General features: G+C 54.7%; 9 protein-coding genes across 9 annotated transcripts; 4 read left to right on the plus strand and 5 right to left on the minus strand.

The window, feature by feature from the left end:
* Positions 1–202: 202 nt before the first annotated feature.
* BDZ83DRAFT_605096 (uncharacterized protein) lies at positions 203–967 on the plus strand. The gene has a single exon (XM_060507313.1). It carries the CDS (start codon positions 563–565, stop codon positions 875–877), a length of 315 nt encoding a protein of 104 aa, XP_060369496.1. The 5' UTR covers positions 203–562; the 3' UTR covers positions 878–967.
* A 318-nt stretch (positions 968–1,285) lies between these two features.
* On the minus strand, positions 1,286–2,473 carry BDZ83DRAFT_568508 (glycosyl hydrolase; the record flags this gene model as incomplete). Its single annotated transcript, XM_060504079.1, has 1 exon — positions 1,286–2,473. The coding sequence occupies one exon, from the start codon at positions 2,471–2,473 to the stop codon at positions 1,286–1,288; it is 1,188 nt and encodes a 395-aa protein (XP_060369497.1).
* Positions 2,474–7,318: 4,845 nt separating this feature from the next.
* On the minus strand, positions 7,319–9,732 carry BDZ83DRAFT_32289 (rhamnogalacturonate lyase). The gene has a single exon (XM_060502382.1). It carries the CDS (start codon positions 9,372–9,374, stop codon positions 7,359–7,361), a length of 2,016 nt encoding a protein of 671 aa, XP_060369498.1. The 5' UTR covers positions 9,375–9,732; the 3' UTR covers positions 7,319–7,358.
* Positions 9,733–11,095: 1,363 nt separating this feature from the next.
* Positions 11,096–14,361, minus strand: BDZ83DRAFT_716279 (WD domain-containing protein; the record flags this gene model as incomplete). Its single annotated transcript, XM_060511837.1, has 3 exons — positions 11,096–11,421; positions 11,477–14,177; positions 14,239–14,361. The coding sequence occupies 3 exons, from the start codon at positions 14,359–14,361 to the stop codon at positions 11,096–11,098; spliced, it is 3,150 nt and encodes a 1,049-aa protein (XP_060369499.1).
* Positions 14,362–14,642: 281 nt separating this feature from the next.
* On the plus strand, positions 14,643–15,130 carry BDZ83DRAFT_605106 (uncharacterized protein). The gene has a single exon (XM_060507314.1). It carries the CDS (start codon positions 14,744–14,746, stop codon positions 15,008–15,010), a length of 267 nt encoding a protein of 88 aa, XP_060369500.1. The 5' UTR covers positions 14,643–14,743; the 3' UTR covers positions 15,011–15,130.
* An 80-nt stretch (positions 15,131–15,210) lies between these two features.
* BDZ83DRAFT_605107 (uncharacterized protein) lies at positions 15,211–16,003 on the minus strand. The gene has a single exon (XM_060507315.1). The coding sequence runs from the start codon at positions 15,827–15,829 to the stop codon at positions 15,503–15,505; it is 327 nt and encodes a 108-aa protein (XP_060369501.1). The 5' UTR covers positions 15,830–16,003; the 3' UTR covers positions 15,211–15,502.
* BDZ83DRAFT_605109 (uncharacterized protein) lies at positions 15,992–17,509 on the plus strand. The gene has a single exon (XM_060507316.1). The coding sequence runs from the start codon at positions 16,183–16,185 to the stop codon at positions 17,473–17,475; it is 1,293 nt and encodes a 430-aa protein (XP_060369502.1). The 5' UTR covers positions 15,992–16,182; the 3' UTR covers positions 17,476–17,509.
* Position 17,510: 1 nt separating this feature from the next.
* Positions 17,511–21,927, plus strand: BDZ83DRAFT_605110 (histidine phosphatase superfamily-domain-containing protein). The gene is made up of 3 exons (XM_060507317.1): positions 17,511–17,537; positions 17,766–21,182; positions 21,252–21,927. Exons 1-3 carry the CDS (start codon positions 17,533–17,535, stop codon positions 21,568–21,570), a joined length of 3,741 nt encoding a protein of 1,246 aa, XP_060369503.1. The 5' UTR covers positions 17,511–17,532; the 3' UTR covers positions 21,571–21,927.
* A 1,394-nt stretch (positions 21,928–23,321) lies between these two features.
* On the minus strand, positions 23,322–24,020 carry BDZ83DRAFT_32370 (uncharacterized protein). Its single transcript, XM_060502387.1, has 2 exons — positions 23,857–24,020; positions 23,322–23,743 (listed from the first exon to the last, which is right to left on the minus strand). The coding sequence occupies exons 1-2, from the start codon at positions 23,885–23,887 to the stop codon at positions 23,481–23,483; spliced, it is 294 nt and encodes a 97-aa protein (XP_060369504.1). The 5' UTR covers positions 23,888–24,020; the 3' UTR covers positions 23,322–23,480.
* Between the last annotated feature and the right edge of the window lie 446 nt (positions 24,021–24,466).

Genomic DNA, 24,466 nt, shown 5'->3' on the forward strand with positions numbered 1-24,466 from the left:
AGTGACTGCCTCTGCAGGGATATCTGAAGTCAACTTCCCCATAGAAACTTGGGGGGCCAAGACTTCACCCCATCTCTGCATATTGTGTTTAGTTACATATCAGTGCTCCCCAGCTTGATGAGATCGAATATGCTTATAAGCATGATCAAGTGGCATTGATCGACTGCACGGAGTAAGGTAGTCTGAGCTTCAATACCTTCCTCCAAGCAAGTTCCTTAGAAACGTAGGATGGATATAGCTGCCAAGGAGAAAAGGATGAACTGACAAGCCATCATGCGTAGAAAAACGACACACGGGCATGAAATTTCAACAAACCATCCTAACATGGAGAACACTGGCTCCTACTGTGTAAACCTAGGGTCTCGTCCCTAACACAGAAAAGAAAAAGGTTTACCTGACAGGAACAAGGGCTAAACGACCGGTGTTGGTCTCCAATTGCAATTTCCCCCGCATAATAAACCACCAAAGACCAACCAACCGATCATCCCACCCGAACGATCTACCGCGGGCAATTTAAAGCGGAAGCGATCAGCAATGCGCCAGAAATAACTTTCTTTCGCATATGGTGTACATACTATTACAACACTACCGGTTCACAGCCCCGAGCGAGCGAGCCAACGAGCCAACGGATGATCGTTCCGGGAGATCTCCTTTCTTGGAGGGGCCCTCGAGAGTTTTTGCATCAACTCCCAATTTAAACTCTCGCGCCGATACCACCATGGAGACAACCCCTTGGCGCTCAGTCCTTCTAGAATGTCTCCTTGAGTCGATGGAAGGCTTAGCTCAATCGAGCTTTCCTGCTGGTGTGGATCCAGAGAGGGTGACCATTTGTTTGGGTGAAATCGTGAATCTCATAGAACTGGAGATCATCAAATAGTGTATGTATGTGGTGGAAGATCATGTAGTATTATCCAACACGTCTGTGCCCCAGTATATTCGCTTGCTCACGCGCAAGCCTAAGCAAACAACTATCCAAAACGAAACTATGGTATCATTACTCATTAGAGTCATTATTAACAATAAGCAAAACCCTCCTGTGCGCCGCCCGAGCTGCTCTTGTCTCCCTCAGCTCGGGGCATCAAAGGAGTGTCCGTGTGTTCTGAGGGGTATCCCGTTCTTGATCAAGTCTAATCCGTTCGTTGCCGTTTTTCCCCTGCGCCCAATTAGAAAGAAGGAGTGTGTTGCAGAGCGGCCATGTGAAGTAAAGCAAAATTTCCAACGCCTGCCCGATGATGATGTTGATCCAAAGGTCTGAGAACAATCAATCTCTCAAAGGAAGTCCCGCTCACGCGACGGCAACGGCGGCAACAATGGAGTCGAGTGCTGAGCTGTGAGTCGGCCCGGAAACGCCTTGCGCGGGGCCCGACCAGACGACACCCATCTTGCCAGCAGAGTCGCGGTTGGCGTTCCAGTTGCTGTCGGCGTTTTTGGTGATGAAGGTCTTGAAATCATTGTTGGGCGCCACCTCTTGCAGGTATCGCAGGTTACGAACAAAGATGCCCTTGAACTGATTGCCGTCAGAGCCGCAGTTGGGCTCGCACGTATCGTGCAGGATGCCGTTGTCGTCGGCCAGCTGCTTGATGGCCGCCTTGGCAATGTTGGTGGCGTCTGTCAGGACCGACTTGTCGCCATTAGCCTTGCTGAGCTCGACGAGACCGCCGAGGACGACACCTTGGTTGTAAGACCACACGTTGGCGCCGTTGTTCTTGCAGTTGCCGTCCAAGCCGTCGTTGATGGTGCCCTGGGCGTTGATCATGCCGGTGGCCTTGAACCAGGTCCACTGATCAGTCGCGATCTTGAGGTAGCTGGCCTTATCGCCCGAGATGCGGTTGGCCAGCGAGGCGGCGACGCTGAGGTAGAGCTCGTTGGCGATGGCGTTGACGTACTTGCGGTCCTTGCTCCAGTAGATGCCGCCATTGCAGTTGGTATTACCGCCGGTCTTCATATCGGCAAAGATGCGCACGGCCATGTCGAGGTAGTCTTGGTTCTGGGTAACATCGTAGGCGCGGATCAGGCCGAGCGCCCACCAGCCTTCGTCGTCATAAAATTCGTTGATGAAGTTGGGGAAGCCCTGAGCGCTCATTTGACGACCTTCGATAGGCAGCGGTACCTCGCGCTTGGTGATGGCGTACGAGGTTGTGACAAGGCCTGCGGCGTTGATAGACTTGGAAGCTGATGCTGTAGCCTTCTGAGCCTGCTGGAATGTGTTCATGAGGATGCCTCCGATGTTCAGCTCGTTGGCAGCATCCCGGTTCAGGTTGGCGAAGTCGGCGAGGGTGGTAAAGGCGTTGGCGCTGTTCCACCAGGCGTTGTCCCAAAGACCAGAGCCAACATCGTACCAGGTCGTCTCGAGCGTGCGGATGGCGGCAACAGCATTATTGGTGTATGAGGCGACGTCTGCTCTCTGGGCAATAGGACGAGTGGACATGAGAAAGACCGCCCGGGCTGCGAGCCCTCCAACGTTGGCGACCATGTTGATGATTATTAAGTATAAGTCGTTGAGTAAGGAGGTGGGACAGTTCGTCTGGTCTTCTCTGCTCGAGGTAGAGAAGTGAGAGGTGTAGTGGAGGAAGATATATGTATTAGCTGCGATGGCGAGAGCAAGGAGAGGCCACTTTCGGTAGATGAAGGCCGGGATGTTAAATATATCAGGAGCGGACGAGGATTCCGGTCCATGTGCCCCTTGTCCAGGTTTCCTCCGAACTGGTGGACCGGCACAGCAGTAATGGAGGTGGTGGGAAGAAGGCGGGTACGGACAAGGCGATGAGGAGGGACGGTAATGCTGATCCTGGACGGCAATCTTGGTAGCAGGGCTCTGAGAAAGTGGAAAGCTGGGGCGGAAGCGGCAGCAGCAGGAATGGAAGCATGAAGATGATGGGTTGGAAGAAGCGGAGATGTCGTCAAGGTCAAGATCAGCGTCAAGGTGGGATGACGAGCAAGAGGAAGGCAAGAATACATGTAAGCAGGAGCTGGCGCAGGCGCGGCTTTTGCCAACGTCCTGATCCTGCGATGACAGCGCCATGATCCTCTTTGCTTGTGTCTTTACTCGCAGCCTGGAAACAAGCACAAAACAAAACAAGGCTTCATCTGATGTTGGGATCAGGAGCTGCCTTCTCGTCAAGCCAGCACATCGCACGCGGCTGCGCCCTGACAGGGGCCACCCGGCAAAGAAGTACGAAGATCACAGTCAGGGGTCAGACTGTGGTGGCCAGTTGGTGTATCTGGGATGTGAAGGAGGAGGAAGAACCAAGGAGCATGGGATGAGATGATGACCAGAGAGGCAAAGCGCGAAGAGTCGAAAGTACCAAGTATCCGTACTCAGTAGAAACGGGCGAAGAGTAACAGAGCAAACTCGGAGTACAGATAGCAAAAGGGGCAAGACAAGACAAGGGCGTTTGAACAGCGGTTCCTTGGAGAGCGAGCGGGTCGGTAAGCGCTGTCGTTCATTGGGAGAGATTCGAACGGGACGAGGATCTACCGCCAGCTCGGAGACTCTTTGGGAGTCTTGGTTGCTTGGGAGTCGTTGGAGTCATTTGGGGATGGGGAGCTTGAGAGCTGAATGTGTAAAGGTGACTGGCGGTAGATGGTGTTTCAGACAAGATTGTACGTTATGCTGTGTTAGCGGGCGGCGCGAGACCGCACTAACTGCACCTGCGGTACAAGGTACTTTGTGAGGTCCCTGGTGGTGGTTTGTCCCATCCGGGCTAGAGGTAGGTACGTATTGCACCGGACCGCTTATCGGGCGATAAGGTACATGTGACGAACCTTGAACCCGAACCCATCGAGCCAGCGCCTGAGCTGTGAGCAGTGAGACTGTGAGACTGTGAGACTGTCACACTCACAGCGGCGCCAAGTTCCAACGTCCAGGAACCAGAGATCGGTATCCGGGCCTTCCATTAGCCACGGGTGCTATGACCAGGGGCTTAAAGGGTGTTGCAAGCCCCATGTCCCCCTCTGTCTTGGGTCTCTTGGCTGGGACATCTGGGACATCTGGGACTGGGCCCCGGGCAGGAGGGGATACCCCAGCATCTGCCGCCCCTAATTGGGAAAATCTGCACATTGCGCACCGCCACGTGCGGGTCTTTCCTTAGTTTCCTCCTCCATTCCTCCTTCGTCTGGTCCTCCAGAGATACCTGAAGCTCCTCGTGTCAGAGGGGGACGTATCTTTTTTCCCTTCTCTTCCGTACACATTCTTTTGCGTCTTTCCCCTATGATAGTACACCTTGCTCTCCATCCTCATAGAGTTGTACCCCGATATGCAATGGGCAGCTCAATCTGACTAGGAACGCCTAAGAAAGCTACGGAATCCCAAAGGATGCTGGTCCGCGAATATCTGAGGCATCTATTCCAGCATGGTCAGGGCAACATCCTCAGAGACCCATCATGATGAGGTCGCACGTTACACTTGCACATCAACAAGCTCCGACTGCTGTGATTCATTCCCATGATCCAGACTCGCATTCTAGATCTGCGCTTTATTGTCATGTCTGTTCACTCACTCCGAGTCATCCTTTCAGTCATTGCACAACATCGCAGCCTCGGGACCAATTCATTCGCCTCATGGGTGCATCATCACCACATCGTTCACCCAGAGCTATTGCTCCGCTGACGTAGCCGAGCAGGAGGGATCATCAAGCTTGCGGACGATGAATGGGCTCCAGACTCAGATGACAGTCCGATTCAGACCGACTATTGACAAAAGTCCGCGAACCTTGTCCTCCTATACGCATGACTGCGGCGTGCAGTCAAATATCGGCAAAATCATGTTCACAGAGTACGGCTCGTCATCCAAGACTGACCAAGAACCATCCAAGAATTCCAGGCCCCGACGTTGACGTCTCCAATTCGTCGCTTGACAGCTTATTTCTCACGGCGGCGGCGCAGAGGCTGATCCTCAATGCGGTGGAGCGCCATGGATAATTCTTTACCAAGTATCCGTACCTTCCTTCTCCTGAGTGTCGACTGGCGAGACGGGGAACCAGGGCTCGCTTTATTTCGAGGAGCTCAACAAGATTACCTCGACATGCAGAACACCAGAGACATGCCAGCAAAGACACCAGAGGCATCAGTGCCACCCTGGTCCCGGGGGGTGGCTGACGACCCGAGCTGACAGCGGGGATGGAGGGGCATTTCTCGCATTCCCACTGTCGGGGACCACCTCGCACCACGAGCTGGCCCGCAACCTGCAGGTGGGAGCCGATGTCGAACCTGGAGCTTTGGATGATCATAGTCATGATGGATTTTTGGCACCAGAACAGCCTCTCTTCTTCTCCTTGCTACAACAAAGCTCTCGTCTTTCGAATCAGCATGCTCGACGTGGCAGGGTCGCAGTACTGGCGGCCAAGTGACCCTGTGCAGAACAAGAGCAATGCTACGATGAGAAAAGATCACGAATCAGCCTCAATGGAGCCGTGACCTTGCTCAATGCTCTGACGATCACTTTGGTTTCGGCATTCGAACATGAGAGGTCACACCGACATTCAAGGCGGCCCGGAGCCTGCGGCCCAAAGGTGCGTCTTCTGGATGGATCGAAGCCAACCAACTATCATCCTTCAAGCAAAAAAGTGCTGCCTAACTTAGGTTCTCACCGTAGGCAGCGATGACGAGACGGTGATACCGCGGTTGTTGATACTATTCTCGTCATCCGCCCAAAGTTCTTTGGGTGAGGGATTTCGCGGGCACGAATCGATAATCAGAAGAATGATCTTTGGTCAGAGACAGCATATGCAACATTACGCCCCATCAGTCTTGCTCAGCGCAGCCGGACGATCATTCACTCATTCTGGAGAGCCTAAGAGATAGCCAGGTACAGGCACAGCATCGCTCCAAAGTCCCTTCTTGATAGCTGCGTGCAGATGGGCAGCCCTACCGACCGTCATATTGGGCGTACAGACTACCTACAGCTTCTGTCCAGCCCGGCGATCTTTTGCCGGCGAAGGCCTAGTACGTCCGCCTCTTCTGCCGCCCAACCTTGAATTTGATGCATACCGAGCACCAGCTCGCCGTTGCACGGCATACAATTAGCCTTGGCCGCGGCACTTACGTCGCGAAATCCTACGATTTGCCTGGCGCAGCCTGCCGTCTGCACTTACTTGCAGATTTGGGGGCGGGGTGGGGTGGGCAGTGTTAGTCTCGTCCATCTAGGGACTTGAGCAATTGTGTGGCCAGGTTACGCCCAGCCAAGACAAGAAACTAATAGCAACCTCACGCAGTACACTATTCGGAGCATCGGATTCAGCTATTGGAAAAGATTCGGCAAAGGCGGCGTTTGACGAAACTCTTTCACTCCGCATGTGTCTGCGTTTCTCGGAGTATCGTCCCTTTCACGGACTACGAATCGGTTATCGGAATGTGACGTTTCCCAGGTCCTCTACGGAAGCTCACCCGGCCGAGAAACTAATTACCAAGCTCAGATATTGGTGCGACTTGAACACGAGCGCAACCCTTTGAGGCTGGTCTAACGTAGCTCTCCCGTGATTCAAGAAACGTCACGAGTTCCAAACCGCTTTTGGAGCACGAACCCAACTACTTGGCTTGGTTTGAGACTTTGTCCTCCTTCTTCACATTGGGTAAACATTGATCTTCTCATTCATGAACATGCATCACCACTTGGCATCAGATATGTCAACCACACTTGAACCAAAGACAGACTGAACAGCCATTGCCAAAAAAAAAAAAAAGTAGAGAAAAACATCATTGAGCAAGGTTCAACGGCTTCGAAACCCTGGTTTTTGGGTCGCACATAGCATGCGAAAGTACACCGTACGCCAATCGACAAAACTCCATCTCTTCGTACAGAATTTCCACTTCTATGCGACGCCTACGGTAAGAACCAAATCGCAGGCCCAAACACGCCCCTGCCTCCTACTCCTAGGCCTGGGAAAGTAAACCACCACCACCACCACCACCATTTTCACAATCTCTAGTTTCTACTCACCTTGGAGGTTCTTACGCGTACTGGTGGCTGTTTGCGGTCCGGGCCTTATCGTAAAACACGACGCTCCCACCTTTTTCTTGACAGTCAACAGTGTCTTGAAACGAACCGTTTTACATCCGACCGCGCGGCGGGGCCACATCCCAAACCTGCGTTCAATTCTTTTTCGTCCCTACTCCGAATCAGACTCAGCCTCTTTTTTTTTTTTTTTTTTTTAAACTCTTGCTCTTGCTTGCGTTCGTTCAATGATTCTTTACGGGTCTGGTCAGGACCCGGCTCTTCGGCACAGAGTCAAAGCAAAAGACCAAAAAATGAGAGACTGTTGTCTGATGAATAAATGTTAAACTTTATTGATTTCTTGATCTTGCCTCGCTTATTGCATCTACTGAAGGGCCCATCCCTTAGTCAACCTCAAACGACGAATTTACTTGATCTCCAACCGCAGCGCATCATACTGCACGTAAATAGCAGGCGTAAGCACGGCGCTCTCATAATTCGTCGCGCCGTAGGGCAAGCTCAGGACAATCTCGTTCTCGCCCGCCTTCAACAGCTTCGAGTCAAAGACAAATTTGTTGGCGACGTTGTAGCACACTACCGCCGACCGCACCGCGCACGAGCTGCTCTGGTAATACGGAATCACCCACGGCTCCAGGTCTTTCCCGTTGACGTTGACGGTGTATTTCAAGTTGGAGTGCGGCTCGCTCGCGTTGAAGACGTCCGTGTTGCCCGCCGCCGTCTTGGCGCCCGCGAGCTGCACCGTGAACGTGCCGTACCGCTTCTGCTTGACGGCCGCCTCCTCGAGGTCGAAGACGAGGGTCCAGTTGTTGACGTTGCCGTCGCCGAGGTAGAGCTCCGGGCGGAGCGAGTTGCCCTTGCCTCCGAACGCCGCCCAGTGCACGTAGTTGAGGTTCTGCGCGACGTCGTCCTCGCCGACGCGGAAGCGGACGCCGTCGGGGAACTCGGTGGGGAAGTCGTAACGCGCCCAGTAGATGCGGTATTCTTCCGGCGTGCGGGGCTTGGTGGTGTCGCGCGCGAAGCCGTGGCGGTATTCGCCCGACGACTTGTCGGGGGTGCCGATGCGGAAGACTTCCGTGCCGGACGTCTCTTCGCGCCAGCGCGCGTGGGTGGTGTCGATTTTACCCGCGACGATTTTCACGTCGTCCTTGATGTATTGGCCAAAGATGCCGTCACCGTAGATTGTCAGGCGGTATGTCCCCTCCTTGACGCGCGGGATCGTGGCGTAACCTTGGGCGTCGATGTCGGTCCAGTATTGGTAGGCTTTGGTGTCAAAGACGTTGTCCTGGAAGTCGACGCCGTTCTGCGCCAGCACGGCGATGGGTTTCGTCACGCCCTCGGGGAGGTCGACGTGCAGCTTCCAGGTGGTGCGCTGCGTGGAGGGGACGTAGTTGGGTACGAGGTGGGCAATGTCGTCGTAAAAGTCCGCGTTCCACGTCGGGTCGGCGAGCTTGGCGGCGTCGGCGTGGAGGTCGAGGATGGAGGTTCCCGCGGGGCCCTTGTTGAAGTGGTAGTACTGCGGGCCGAAGGTGCGGTCGAAGCCGTTTGTGATGTTGGGCGTCTGGTCGCCGTGGTGGTTGGACGAGATGTAGTTGTAGACGATGCCGTCGACCGTCAGGTCCGAGTGCAGGGGGCCGCCGAAGTACGTGTCGCGCGTGTTGAAGACCATCCATGCGCCGAACGCGGAGCCGTCGGCCGTCTTGGAGCCGTCGGCGAACATGCCGTAGGCGTCGACGTCGCGCCAGGTGTCTTGGAAGGTGTATTTCGTGAACCAGTCGGCTTCCTCCTGGACGTAGGGGTCTTGGGGCGTGTTGCCTAGGTACCACGTCGCGTCCTGGACGACGACCTGCTGGGCGACGGCGTCCTTTGAGGGGAGAGGCGCGTACTGCGTCGGGTTGGTGAGGAGGTGCGTCCACATGGGATCATTGGGGCGGAACAGAGTCCTCAGCTCCTGGAGGTTTCGCAAAAAGGGCGCCGTCTCGTTGTGGTAGGCGACGCGGCTGAACATGTGCAAGCCCGTCTCGCCGTCGCGGAGGAACCAGTACTGCTCGAGGACCTGGCCCGTCGAGGCGTAGGTATCTGACATTTTGACGCCACCGTAGGCGACGCCGGCGGAGTCGGTGCCGGAGTAGAGTTGGAATGTGGGTTTCACGGTGCCCGGCGTCCAGAAGCCTTGCGGGGTGCAGTAGCAGTCTAGGTACGGCCCTTGGCCGGTGGCGCCGGAGGCGGTGCCGAGGAGGTTGACACCGTCGAGGGTGAGTTCTACGACGGCGCCGCCGGGCTTAGAGACGGCGGCGTAGAGGCGGTCGTTCGCGATGATGAGGCGGTTAGAGGTCTCTGTCGCGTTGAGGGCTGCTGTCGCGCCAGTCGCGAGGGCGGCGAGGGCTGTGCCTAGGGCGGCGCCGCGGAGGGAGGAGACGCGCATCTTTGCGGTCGTCTTGGAAGTCTCTACGATGTTTGTGGATACGGTAGAGACGATCGTTCGACGACGATGGTAAACAGGAGAACCGGCGAAAAGGTTTTCGTTCGACTTGATGCTCTCGTCGGAACTTCTACTCTTCGCTTGCCTAACCAGCAAAAAGAGACGAAAAACGGCCCAGCATGGAGACAGGACTGCTTCCTTTTATGACCGCAGGCTATTCTCCCGAGACACCCCGTTCATGACGGGGCCGGCCCCGTTGGGCGTGTCGTTGGTGTGGAGGAAGGAGGATTTCGGGCATCTCATCTCCGGAATTTGTTTATTTCTCTTGGGGGAGGGAGGATACAACCCCATGACCCCCCAGCGACATATTTAGGCTGGCAGGCCCTCCCCGCAGGTCGCAGGGTTAGGTTGGGATGTATCCATCCGTATCCGAACGAGGGGCTATGGATCGTCGGATACCTAGATATGCAGAGATTGCCAGATAGCGAAGCTGGATAAGTACGTCAGCAAGACAGAGACAGAGAGAGAGAGAGATGCGGGGAAGGCCGTCAGTCTTTTGTTTGGCGTACCTGAGAGAAACACACCCAGTGGAAACGTAGAATCCATGATGAACGTTTATTGACATGCAAGGACGACCATGTCTGCGTGGAGAAATTGAGGTCCGGACTGGCGGGCGAATGACATGGCCCAATTCTTTTCCAAAGTCTGGGGTAGGTAATTTACCTTTGTGTCGTTGGACCTTCTCCGCACGCCGCCCAACTTTTCCCCCAGACCACCCGCAAAAAGCCCACCCCCCTCCTCCGCCGATCTCCGCCTTGACTTCGGTGCCCTCTTCGCCGAGGCGAGCCGGGCCCAAGGGGCCAAGGAACCCCAAGATTGGCAGACTTCGACACTAGCAAGTCACCGCCCTCAGCCAAGGAGTGGCACTTCAATTCCCATGATCCAGAAGAATCCTTTTCTTCGTCTGCAGGAACCCAGCAACTGGCCTGCCCCTGAGAAACTTGAGGTGAACCGTGAGAAAAGGATCGCCCACCCACCTCCCTTTCACCCCCAACGTTGCGGCCGGCTTGCCGTGTGTCTAGGTTGCGTCGGTGTAACAACGCGTCGAGGGACACTGATGGTCCCGCCTTTCGGTTCCCCGGTACAATTTCCCACGTATTGGGGTCCTTCCCCCGTGGGGTTCATAATTTATTCCTTGGCGGAACCGGATGACCGGGTCGTTTTTAGGTATTTCAGAGGAAGAGTGCGAGCCGTAAAGTTTCGATGATGCCTGGACTTCTGGAGACCTGGCTCGGCTTGTAGTTGCCGGGTTCATGCGAGTCTGTGTCAAAGGTGGTATTGGGAGCCATCCACTTGTGAATTGGATAGCTACCTACATACTTGTGATGTGTACCTAGGTAGACTAGAGCTCGGCTCGAATTGCTCTTCTTTTCTTGGTATCAGCTTGTGACGGGGAGAATGGGAGCAGTGAAAAGATCAAGTGATGAACAGGGAGAAAGGAGATCAAGAGGCATGTTGCTCCTGAGTGCCGTTTGGTGGGTATTAAGATTGATTCATTCATCTCGCCAGACGATTGTCCCTACGATGAATGGCGCCATTCCTCCTTTTTCCATGACACACAACTTCCATGACCTCTATGTCCCAACTCTTTCCACAAGATCACAACGAATAAATACACACGCTTTTTTGTCCCGTTTCCTTCTACTTTCCCTCCCCCTCTTTATTTACGTCCTAGGGCTCCGCAAGAACCCGACAACACCGCTACAGTACCCGACAAGATCGTCCAGCCGCCCGGCCTCCCGCGCCTGCAGCGTTTTCCACTCGCCCAGCGCCTCCAGCAGCTCCGCGTCGGCCATGACAAGGTCAAAGTGCAGGCGCAAGAATACAGTCATCCAGGCCTGGACCAGCTCGTAGTCGCGGCGGGCCGCGAGGCGGCTCGTCAGCGCGCGGATGAAGTTGAGGAGGCCGCCGTCCTCGGGCGAGAGGGAGCGGAGCTCGAGGTCTGCCGTCGAGGGAGAGAGGGATTTGAGGTGGGTGATGAAGTCGTCGACTATTTATTATGTTAGCTTCTTCCGTTACGTCTAGCTTGAGTGAAATCATCTTACAGTCTCCTGAGGCTGCGCCGTCGTCCAGTTTGCTCGTGAAGGCTTCCTGCATGCGGCCGCGCTCGAGCTTGGTAATGCGGGACTTTGCCTCCGCTGCGGCATCGGCTTCGGGTGCCGCGGCGCCCTCGACAAGCGACTGCTGCGGCTGCTTCCCGGCGCCGACAGAGGGCAGGAAGAAGGGCGCCTTCTCGGGGGCCTTGGGCGCCTCCGTCGGCTTGTTGCGCTGCTTGATCAGGTCCAGGTGGAGGAGCGTCTGCCAGCGGCTCTTGGGAACCAGGGACAGCGTCGTCAGCTCGGCGCTGAGCTGGTCGACCGTCGGCGCGACGACGGTCTCGTCCACCGCGTCCGCGTCGCCGTCTTCGGTGAAAGCCGCCTCCAGCAGGCCCTCGTTGCCTTCGCCGGACGTCGTGGGTCCCGTGAGCAGCGCGGCCTCCTTGTCCGAGATTTGCCGCGTCGGGACGTGCGTGAAGAGCGACTTGTTGGTCCAAATAGCGACGCCGAGCTCGTTCTCGATCGTGGCGGCGAGGTACTCGCCCGAGGAGGACATGGCCAGCGCGGTGCAGGGCTTCTCGAGACGGATGGCGTCGATGAGGTGGCTGGTGGGCAGGTCCCATATTCTGACAACACAGTCCTGTGAAGCGGCGATGATCCAGCGGCCGTCGTTGGAGAAGCAAAAGTCGTTGATTGTGTCTTGGCAGCCCCAGAACTCTCTAATTGTCCTCTTCGTCTCCAGGTCAACGACGCGAACCGAGTTGTCGTCGCAGGTAAAAGCCATGAGGTCGTTTGCGGCGTGGTATCGGCACCCGGTGATGGCGACCATCGGCGCCCAGTTGATCTGGTGCACGAGGTTACCCGTGACAAAATCCCAGAACTTGATCTTGCCATCCAGGGAGCAGGTGATGACGTTCTTGTTCATCGAGTCCACCACAATACCCGTTACTGCCTTCGTGTGCCTTCCTGTGCCAGGCGCAAAGCCACTGCTCTTCTCGGTGTGAAGCTGCACAACATCGTCAGCCTGCTTCAGCTGCTGAATCTTTAGCGCTCTCGCTTGGGCGGGCGTGAGCTTGGATGGGAAGCGCTGGCGGTGAATGCCGGATTGCAAATTATACATATCGATGCTGCCCTCCACGGAACCGACCAGAGCGAAAGTACCACAGGGACTGATGGCGATCGTAGAGACAAAAGAGCCGTCGCCCGTGGGGAATGCCCATCGACCAGCTCTCTTGCGACCCCAGAACCATGTACGCGCCCAAACGTCATCCTTGTGTGCCGTGACGACGCTCTCCCACCCAGTCGAGCCACTGACTTCGGCATCGAGCTTCTTCTTGTTCTCCCTGTGCTTCTGCCAGATGGGCTGGTTGCCGGGCAAGGCGCCGATGCCACCGTCGCGGTTGAGAGAGCTGGCGATGCAGGTAATCTCGGGGGCCTTGAGATCCTCTAGAGTCGTTGTAGGGCCCCTGGCCATCGCCTTTGCAGAAAGGATACCAGTCTTCTTTGCCAGCTTGCGGATGTTTCCTTGGCTGAGCTCGGTGCTCTGACCATCGCGTCGCATACTCCATCCCCAAAGACTGCGATCTTGACCACCGCTGAGGAGCCACTTGTTGCCTGCATCGGCTCCATCAAAGTCGGAGGGAAGGAACTCCAGGCACTTGACGGGCGCGGCATGGCCGCTGCGCTGGTGCAAGATACGCGGGATGGCGGAGAAGGGAGTCTCGTCAAAGATCCACGTCTTGAGCGCGTTGTCCCGTCCACTGGTGACAATAACCGGCTGGCCTGACAGGAACTCCACCTTACTGATTCCTCCTCTTACCAAGGGACCGTCGCCTGACGGGGGGTTGTGCGCACTCCTCAGAACACCCATGACCCTACCTCCATTGTTGAGGTCCCAGAACGTGACGTCTCCTGTAGCAGCGGTAGCGGTTGCCATGACACCGTCCTTGCGGCCATCGTGGCCTGCTCCCATGCCGTCGGATCTGAAAGAGATTGAAGTAACGGGCTCATCGTCGTGGCCGGCCTTGAGTTGAATAATTGGCTTATCGGTCAGGATGTTCTGGATCACCAGGTTGCCGTTCGCGTAGGCAATGGCAAGAAGTGACAAGGCCGTGGTAGGCTGCATGCAGGTGACGGCGCCGCAGTCGGGGGTCGGAGGGAGGATGGTGTAGATGAGTTTGCCGGTGCTGACATTCCAGATTTCGACCCAGCCGTCCTTGCGACCGACAAAGATCTTGTTGAGGTAGGTGGGCATGTTGGTGACGCCGCCTGTGATCTCATTGGCGCCCGACTTGCCAGCCATGGTATAGAGCGTGGTGTAGTGCTCCAGAGTGGCCGACTTCCAAACCTCGAGTCTCGTCACAGCGCATCCAACGATCCAGGAGCCGAAGATGAGGATCTGCTGGATAGGCTCGTTGAGGTCTTCGGGAAGCTCGAGCTCCTCAACCTTCTTTCCACGCTTGAATGCCCAGAGACCTTGCTTCTCGCCCTTCCTGGCATCGCCCCATGCGGCGAACACCTTGTCCTTCCATGCAAGTGTCGTGGTGATGTCGGCTGGGGTCTGGGGACGAGTAACGAAGACCAGGTTGAGACCTCTCTTTAAATCGTAGGTCTGAAGGGCTCTTCCAACGGATGTCGTAATTTGGTAAGTCGTCTTTCCAAGGGGGATCGAAGTGAACGGGACGTTTGTGGGGGAGACGAGGCCGACAGTCTGGGAGAAGCATCGGCATTAGCATGGGAAGTCCTAGATCATCAGTATTCAAAAGACATACTCGAAAGGGCGCAAAGATGCGCGAGGATTGACGTGTGGCGGTGGCAGGCTTGGAGGCGACAGTGAGCTTCTGTCGCTTGACCAGGGGCCCTTCTTGCTCCGAGTGAGGCATTGTGGCGAGCATGTGGACTTGACGGACTCGATCACCTTTCCTGGAATGCGGTTCGTTCAAGGCCCTGAGGTACTGTCCTTCGAGTCGTCGCCCGAGATTTTTTTCCAATCTTTTCGAACAAACTTGTCTTATCTTATCGCGAACGGAGATTCGCCGGGCTTTAGCCGCATGTCTTTTTGGCCCCGCCATTGACGATTGAGGGGCGCGGGGCAAGTCCAATTGGGATCATCTGATTGGTTCAGAACCTCCGTCTGCGGGTTTCCAAAAACGGCTTACTTATTCCTTAAAAATCATGGAATGCCCTTCAGGAAGATGATCATTGATCACTTCATATAAGGGGCGGCACGCAAACGACTATCAGTTGACAAAATTCTTCTAGCGAACTGTGGCTAGTATGGACCATGATACTTCGTATCTACCTCTTCTTTGGGTCTCGATCGGCTCCATGGAATCCGGGCGTTGGACTGTATGGAAGATTATCGATCGGATGAAATCACGAAATGCCAAGTTGATGTTGCGTTCGCCAGCAGTAGAGCCTAGAACGTACCTTAGGTTTTCATCCAGTCTTTGGAGTTGGGACAACCTTATCGTGCATGCGCGGAAGAGGGGTGGGGGACTACCTACCTACCTTAAGGTAGGTAAGGTAGGAAGGCGTGATTGAGGCTCGAGGTGTCAGAAGCTGCATTCAGCTTCATGATTCGCCGGAAGCCTCCAGCTTGACGACGTTAGTGAGTAAGTCCAGCTGTCAAGCCCTGGCTGCATGAGAAACCTACCTGAGCATTTCAAGGTCTCGGTTCGAGTTTGGTGTTGCTAGCCCCCACCTCTTTTTCACCCGTCAGTCGTCTGTGTGCCCGCCTCCAACGTCATCCTTGCTTGTGCCACGCCTGCGTCTAGAACGTTTTTACGTCTCCCTCGTTGCATTCTCTTGAGTGCCATGTCTTGGCTTGTGGGATTTCTAGAAAGCCCTTCTGCTGTAGTATGAGCTGCTCTCGCTTGTGCCTCCCGCCCCCGCCCCGCCACTTTTGTCTCACGGCACGCAGCTGTATCATCACGCTCGCGACAATAACTACCTAGGCATTGGTGGTCTCGTAATCGTTCTTTCGGCATGAGGACACGAGAACAGCACAAGATAGTAAGCTACCCACTGATTCTTTCATGGAGTAGGAAGAAAAGAAGACAGGGACAGGGACAGGGCTCTGTCGTCTGTTCGTTTTACTTGCCATTCTCTAACCTCGGTCGTCCAATGGGAAGGCCACGCAGGAGGTGCTGCACGCCCACGTTCTGGCGTCGCTTCTTCATCCGGGCTGCCATCTAGAAGGTACCTCGCCCAATAACCTTTTTCATCTGGATGCAACAGCAAGCCCTCAACTCCAACTACTCCAAACTCCAAACTTCTTACCGTAGACTTCACGTCATTTAAAAACCCAAAAAAAAAAGTCTGCCACTTTCTCTCGCCCTGTGGAAACCCCTCATCTTCCATTTTGTCTTGCACTCCTTCACCTTGAGAGGTTCCAGCAACCTGATCGTCGGGTCGCTGTATTCTCTACCTGGCTCACCCTTCGATTCTTGCAACCAAGGTACGAATACGGTACGAACCAAATAGAGAACAAAGCAACAAAGCAAACAAGGGAGGGGAAAAAAGAGAGAAAGAGAGAGAGAGAGAGAGAGAGAGAGAGAGAGAGAGAGAGAGAGAGAGAGAGAAAACTACAAGGTTGTAGCGTCTACGACCCAGGCCCAGCAATCGTCGAGTCAGCAGCCGCCCCTCCAATACCTTCCATCTGATCAGTGCGCGTCTAAAAGTTCTTTCCATCGCCTCTGGGCGCATCTGGCAACATGGACCGACCGAATTTTAACACTCGACGATCCGTAGATAGTGCACGCACCGCTACCGCTACCACTCCTGCTTCCCCTGCCGCTGCCAATGCCGCCGCGCCTGCTTCTCCTCTCAACCCGCACTTTTCCCAAACTTCGTCATCCTCTTCCCATTCGACAGTAAACACCTCTGCTCCTACCGACGTTCCTCTGCGATCGAGGCCCGGACGCTCCGTCTCGCATTCCCTCAATCTATCCTCTTCTGCCAGCAGGAAGAGCCGACATGCCGAGCCTGGAACGACCGACGCCCACTCTGCCTCTGCTAGTCTTTCCATGCCCCCGCCCTCTTCGATTCCTCTAAAGAGCCCGAGAACTTCTCTCTGCCGCACCCGCCGAGAATCCAATAACTCGCTCGAAGCCTGGAGCGATTCCGCCTTGCAGTTTGCCGACGTCGACGAGGTCGATAATACCCCACGCCTCATGTCTGGGTCTAGCCAGCAAGATTCCACCGCCCCATATCGCCCCCTCCCCGAACCCGCCCTCACCTCCCGATCATCTTTTTCTTCCGAGTCCGACCTCAAGGACAAGCGCACATCCGTCTCCAGCATCTTTTCCGTCTACTCCTTGGCCTCGGCTCGCGGTGCCGCCCCAACTTCCGTCCCCGCCACCCAATCCTCTGCTGCTTCGACGAACGGCTCCGACGGTGGCCCTTCGCGCTCCGTTTCCGGCATCATGTCGTCAGGAAAACCCGTCACGAATGCCTCGCAACCCGGCGCCGAGCTCTCCAACGTCACTGTGACCACCTCCTCGAACGGTCAAAATGCCAACGCCGCCCCAGGTGGCCATCACCTGGCGCCGCGCGAGACCAATACCCATACACACCACGAAGTAATCAAACGGCCTCCTCGTCCCGCCCAGCCAACGCGATCCCGCAGCCGCAACAAGCGCAGGTTCAGCGGAAGCACTGGTGCAAGCAGCCACAGCCCCAGTAGCGATCGAGGACCCTACCACAACAAGGAGAAAGAAGAGGGTCAGTCAAGAGATACAAGCGCGCCTCGACAACGTGTACCGACAAGCTCTAATGCACCTGCAGTCAAGCCAGCGCCTTGGGGTGTTATTGGAGTTTGCGCGTTGGATGTCAAGGCCCGCAGCAAGCCTAGCAGAAACATTCTGAACCGACTCATTGCTAACCGCGAGTTCGATGTCGTTGTGTTTGGTGACAAGGTCATTTTGGACGAAGGTAAGCCGCCGTTTAGCCCAATGGAGAGGAGGAACCCGAGCTCGGAGCGGATTCGAAATCCAGAAGGTGCATGACGTCGAAAAACTTTTGCTAACCGTTGCATTCACTATGTAGAGGTCGAGAATTGGCCCATGTGGTGAGTAATTAAGATTTCTTATGTTTCGCTGACGGCTCGGTGAGCCAAAACAGCATAGCACCTTTCTGCATCACCAATCCTCCAACCCAGTCATGGCACCTCTCCTCTCTCTCACCGAACTCCCGCCATCTATAGGCATCCTTTCAAATTTACCCTCTACTCATCTGTAGTCGCCGAGGCCATCATAGAAGTAGTTTTCTTGCGTATATTTACTAATAATGACCTTAGCGATTACCTCATCTCTTTCTATTCGGATGGCTTCCCCCTGGATAAGGCAATCGCCTACGTCAAGGCGAGAAAACCCTTCTGCGTCAACGATGTGCCGATGCAGAAGATTCTCTGGGATCGTCGTCTATGCCTCAACATTTTAGACGGTATTGGCGTGGCTACGCCGAAACGTATCGAAGTGAACCGTGATGGTGGACCCAAGCTTTTGACCGCGGACACTGCGAAGCATATCAAGGAGATTACTGGTATAACCTTGGATGCCGAAGACCTGGGCTACAACAGGCTTCCCCGCAAGGTCGAGCTTCTTGACGACGGCGACATTCTTAGCGTCGACGGTGCTCTGCTCAAGAAACCCTTTGTCGAAAAGCCTGTCAGCGGTGAAGATCACAACATCATCATCTACTTCCCTAAGTCCACCGGCGGTGGTGCTCGCCGGCTTTTCCGCAAAATTGGTAACAAGAGCTCCGAGTATGATCCAGACTTGAACATTCCTCGCGCTATTCTGGAGCCAGAGAACAGTTACATCTACGAAAAGTTTATGAGAGTCGACAACGCCGAGGATGTCAAAGCCTACACTGTGGGACCCAATTACTGTCACGCAGAGACTCGGAAATCTCCAGTTGTCGACGGTGTCGTCAGACGAAACACGCATGGCAAGGAGCTGCGCTATGTTACGGCATTGGAGCCTGAAGAAAAGGAGATCGCAAGCAAGATCTCAACCTCTTTCGGCCAAAGAGTTTGCGGCTTCGACTTCCTACGGGCCGGCGGCAAGAGTTATGTTATCGACGTCAATGGTTGGAGCTTCGTCAAGGATAATGACGATTATTACGACCACTGCGCCAACATTCTCAAGGACGTCTTCGTCAAGGAGAGGCTTCGCAGAGGCGGCGTCACCTCTCCCGTGCCATCACCTTCTCCCTCGGATATGACTGATCCATTAGCATCACGTGGAAAGGAGAAGGAGGCTTCGCAACCAATTCCTGTGCCACCAGCGCAGAACAAGTCCGTGACCAACGTACCGGCCATTTCTGAGAAGCTGCCCCAGGAACCGAAGCCCGTACCAGCGAGTGCACCACCTCAAAAGTCCGAGAGTGCACTCCCGTCTGCTGTCACCAGTTCGTGTACCAGCCCAACACTTCCTCCTCCACCTCCTCTAGTAGATCCTGCTGTGGCAAGCGTCCCTTCTACCGCGGGAACGGGGTCAGCGACTCCGTCCGCCGCGCCTTCGCTGCAAGGGGAGGGCACTGCGCCTCCGGCAGAGGAGACTCCAGTGCCGCCGCCACCACCGAAGCACTCTTGGAAACTCAAGGGCATTGTGTCCGTCATTCGACATGCTGATCGAACTCCGAAACAAAAGTACAAGTTCACCTTCCATACCTCGCCCTTTATTGAATTACTCAAGGGTCATCAGGAAGAGGTGCTTCTCATAGGAGAGGCAGCTCTGGCCAGCGTACTGCAGGCCGTAGATGTTGCATTGAGAGCTGGCGTAGAAGACCGCGCCAAACTGAAGTCGCTGCGCAACGTCCTTGTGAAGAAGGGTGGATGGGCTGGCACCAAGGTCCAAATTAAGCCAATGTTCAGAAAGAAGAAGACTGAAGAAGTCGCAGTCTCGTCAGGCGATGAGCTTTCACAAGTTTTGAAAGAAGGCGTCGAAACGGACTTCGCGGAGAAGACTGACGATGGTGCTGCAAAGACGGAAAACTCTTCACCATCCAGAATGCCACCCAAGAGGCACGACTCTCTGTCCGGCATGACCATGTCCCGCATCACAGCAGCAGAGGAGAGCTTGGTCCTGGAGAAGCTTCAGCTCATTGTGAAATGGGGCGGTGAGCCAACACATTCGGCACGCTATCAGGCCCAGGAACTGGGTGAGAATATGAGAAACGATTTCAACCTGCTTAACCGAGATGTCCTCGACGAGGTTCACGTCTTCAGCAGTTCTGAACGTCGCGTTACTACCAGTGCGCAGATTTGGGCTTCTGCTTTCCTGGATCGCAAAGACCTCCCTGAGGACTTCATCACCATCCGCAAGGATTTGCTCGACGACTCCAACGCTGCCAAGGACGAGATGGACAAGGTGAAGAAGAAGTTGAAGGGTCTTCTTCGCAAGGGTAACGAGCGACCTTCCCAATTCGCTTGGCCGGAGAAGATGCCAGAGCCTTCTGAGGTTCAGACGCGCGTTGTCCAACTCATGAACTTCCATCGTCGCGTGATGCACTACAACTACAGCAAGCTGCACAACGGTAGTGCCGTTGCTTCTTTGAATAACGCCATTGCCAATCCGGGCTCCGAGAAACCTGCAAATGCCGAGGCATCAGGCTCGACAAGCTCGATGTCCTCCTCCCTGTCTCAGGCGAATGCGGTGAGCAACATTCAACCCAGATGGTGTTGTGGCGAGGATGCCGAGCTTTTCAGGGAGCGCTGGGAAAAGCTTTTTGCGGAATTTTGTGACGGAGAAAAGGTCGATCCTAGCAAGATCTCCGAGCTTTACGACACGATGAAGTTCGATGCCCTGCATAACCGGCAGTTCTTGGAATGGGTATTTACACCGCCCAAAGCCATGCTGGAGGAGGAGTACGGTATCAAGGACAAGGAAAAGGACAAGGACGGCAAGGACGGTAGTAAAGAGGCTAAGACTGCCGAGAAAACATCCGATGAGGGGAAGTCGTCGCAGGACTCCCGCGAGGAAAGACGGGATTTCTCGGGATCCAGCGATAAGGCAGACAAGAGTGAAGCCAGCAAGAGCTCGACATCTGTAAGGCGCATCTTCCGACGGCGGTCGTTCCTCAACGGCCTCCGACACGTCGAGGCAGCCCCGCCTGAACAGTACTTCCACCTCTACAAGAGCAACACTCAGACCAAGGCAAAGACCGACGCCAGGTTTGAGCCGTTGCGGGAATTGTACCAGCTTGCCAAGGTTCTCTTCGACTTCATCTGCCCTCAAGAGTACGGTATCTCTGATGGGGAGAAGTTGGAGATTGGTCTCCTGACGTCGTTGCCGCTGCTCAAGGAGATTGTTCAGGATCTTGAAGAGATGCAAGCATCGAACGATGCCAAATCCTTCTTTTACTTTACCAAAGAGTCTCACATCTACACCCTGCTCAACTGCATCCTTGAAGGAGGGATCGAGACGAAGATCAAGAGAAGCACTATTCCCGAGCTTGACTATCTTTCGCAGATCTGCTTCGAGCTGTATGAATCGGAGACTAAGGCCCCTGCCGCCACACCCGACGGGGGCGAGGAGCAGACATTCGCCTACAGCATCAGAATCACCATTAGCCCCGGATGCCACGTCTTCGACCCGCTAGATGTCCAATTGGACAGCAAGCATTGCATCAGCTGCGCTCCGCGACGTAGTCTGACCCCTCACGGCGATTGGATGCAAGTGATCCGCACTCTGAGGGCCAAGTTTAACCAGTAAGTTTCCCTCCACCGAATGGCTTTGCTGGCTTTTAGGGTGTGATGCTAACGCGAGCGGTATGGCAGAGTTAAACTTCCCAAGACGTTCCTCGCCGTGAACTTGTCAGATCTCTTTTCTGTCGAGGACCATGAACGGCGGGATAGTGACAGCGAGGGGCTCGAAATGAAGGGATTGCATCCTAAGCCCAAGGTATCAGAGCAGCAAGCCACTGCCCAGTCAGAAGCCGAGAGCGGAACAGGAAAGGAGGAGCTTGTCTCAGCGGGCCAGGCTCTTGCCTCAGCCTCGTCGGTTGTCATGGATGATGAGGAGCCCGTTAGCCCGAGAAGCAAACCTGACGCTTCAACCGAGACAATCTCCCAGGTGGCAACAGATTCTGCCGAGTGATCGAGTCGGTATACTTAGCTTAAGTCTTGTAGTTATCGAGACGGGATTACAAAGATACGCTCGGAGGTACAAGATGTGAGAGAACAAGCGATAGACAGGAGGCAAGAAACATAGCATGGATAGACTCAAGCGCATTATTAGCAACGATAGCGGAAAATCAAACAGTATCATCCAAGACCTTGGCAAGTCGCTGGCAATGAAGGCAAGACGATGTTGAGGGGCAACGTCATTGGAGTTGTCGTCAGAAGTTGAATGTGACGCGGGCCGAGCTCGCCCCAGCATTGGTCTTGCGGGCTAGCCAGACCAGAGTCTCATCCATGGTACCGTACCACTGCTCGGCAAAAGGGAACAACATGGCATCTCGCAAGGTCGGCAACAAAATGGACGATGCACACCGCAATTCCGCATCACCCCTGTGGTAAATCCCATTAGGTGCAGCTCCGGCTGCAGGGATTCGGGGGTCTTCAATTGCCTTGGAGCGCATGGCAAAGTACGGATATCCGTTGCAAGTACCGCGGAAGCGAGACGGCCAGAGGAACTGAGGTGGTATCCAGAGAAAGTACCTCGTTGTACCTCGAGACAGGCTGACAGCTAGCTAGTCTGAGAGGAATGGATCATGGTTACGACCATTTTCCGAGCAGGGTTATCTGTCTGGCTCGCTTATAAGTTCGATATGGACGCTCAATATCGACGAGGGTCGGTAAGAAGGTTTCAGAATCGACAGATATGAGAAGGTTAGTTTTTTTGGCGACTCGGAATTGCAAGTCCGGTGCTTGTGATTGCCTGGTTCGTCCCGCCCGGTTCGTCCAAGGCATGATGAAATCTGGTCCTACCTTACCTTGACTGGGGAGGGGGGAGGGTCCCAGATTGACGGCGATGGACAAGGTCCGAACTTCAGACGCTCCCGCGTGCCGCGTGTGGATCATTCTTCACCACGCCCCAGAGTTTTATTCTGGATCGGATCAGGCAAATGGTCAGACATGGACAAGGGGCTTGGAAGTCCCGCAACGTTGAAATTCAATAGAAGCGTTGTCTATGGAGGGGGAGGGGAAACCCCTCTTGTAGTTCGTGCTGTAAAGACAAATGCGGTTTCGCGCCCCCGAGTGGGTTTGGAACTTGGTTCATTTTAGGCCCACGAGAGTCGCGCGCACTGTGTCTTCATTCCTCCATCTTCTTCATTTACTCAATGGAGAGGAAAAGAGTCCTAGAACGACCGGGCTGCCATTGTGTGCGAAACGTGTAGCCATCCAGTAGCGACAAAGTGGTCTCGCAGGGGCAGGCGTCCGATCAGCAAGGATGGGCAGGGAAGTGCTTCAGAGGGCCTGTTCCTCGCCTAAGTAGTGTCTTTCTTCGACTTCTCGAATCTATCGGGTCTGGGGTACTTGACGCCTGGCAGAAGGGATGGTTGACGGGGAACACTTCGTGCTGCTTCGGCTAGAGTTTTTTTGTCGCCAGAAAGGATCATCGACACGGATACTGGATAATTTCAAGGCCAGCTGAGCAACGTCTCTAGGCTCATCCAGGTCAGCCGATCGTCCGCTCGTACGTGTGGCTAGAATGGGTAACTGGAGTTTGTCTGGGAGGAAGAGCATGGTTGTTGCTTTTATTGTCGCTATTACACCGATTCCGACGGGCGAATCCTGATTTTTTAGTTATCAGTCGTCAGCAATGGTGATTTGAGCACAATATCACTCAGTCTCCAAGGTATCGGAAAGCACGACGATGACCGCGGTTTTCGCGGGGGGGTACGCGGCCAGTGAATAATTCAGGCTACGGATAGAGACATGCCCGATATGTCGCACATGAGATTGAATGTGAGAAGCAAAAGAGCACCATTAGTCGATATCCTTAGGCAGTCCACGTGGATCTATCATATAAGAGCTTCACCGGCGCATCGGTAGTGAATGAAGTTACAGACTTAACGAGGTGATTCGGGAATCCGATGCCATTTGAAAGAAGGCCGTTATAAAAATCTCCTCGGAGCAGATTCTCCTACGTTCGATTAGAGACAGTCCAGAAGCGAGCAATCTGCCTCGGCAAACTTTCGTTCTTGTTGTGCCTTGATTTGAAAAGATCTGTCTGCGAGATGGTGGCGTGGTCTGGAGAATGCCTGTCGTTGAGTAGGATGGCGAATGGTGGAGTTCATCGGTTAGCATGCTGTTATGCGGATACCCTGAGTGACCACCCAGGTCGTTAGCGAGGGAGCGCTGTGAATACGGGCACGGAGTAAGACCCGGATCCAATCAAGCTGTGTCGCGGCAGGGCAGGATTTGTGGAAGGACTCGCCAAGAACTTTGCGACTGACCAAAATCATCATTTATCGGTTGATTCGGCATGATCTCGAGGCTCGTGGGGTTGAAAATTGTGATAGTGTTCCCCCGAAGGATAGGCGGGTCGGTGCCAACATTTCCGAATTTCCATGTTATTCAGGTTTTGAGTCCAATTCTAGAATAACAAAAGTGAGCGGGGCGAGAGAAAAGATGTCTCTCTGGCAATATGATTTGGCGTTGTTTTCTAGTTGAGCCGGTGGTCGCCCCCTTGTAGCGAGGTGCAGATCTTGGCCGGCATCAAACGGTCAGGGTGCATGTACATCCTTGCCAGCCAGTCACATCATCTCGAGGGATCGAATTTGCTGGTTGGTCGGTCGTGTCGGTCTACTGCAATGCTCATAGTCTTCTGGCATTTGACCGGCACTGCTTTCGCTTCGTCGAAGGGGTGTGAAGGTAATCGTCCCAACTTCACCGAGTGTGGTCCTTACCGGGGCGCTATCGAACCACAGTCCAAACCCCCATGCTTGAATGGGCCGGGAGGGAGGGAGCCAGCGCGACGTACCGCGCTGCAGCGAGTAACATCATAACATGAGACCATCCATGATCATGTCAACCACCCACAATTC

The sequence above is a fragment of the Colletotrichum acutatum genome (assembly GCF_030867785.1).
Source record: "Colletotrichum acutatum strain CBS 112980 chromosome Unknown BDZ83scaffold_11, whole genome shotgun sequence".
NCBI lineage: Eukaryota > Fungi > Ascomycota > Sordariomycetes > Glomerellales > Glomerellaceae > Colletotrichum > Colletotrichum acutatum.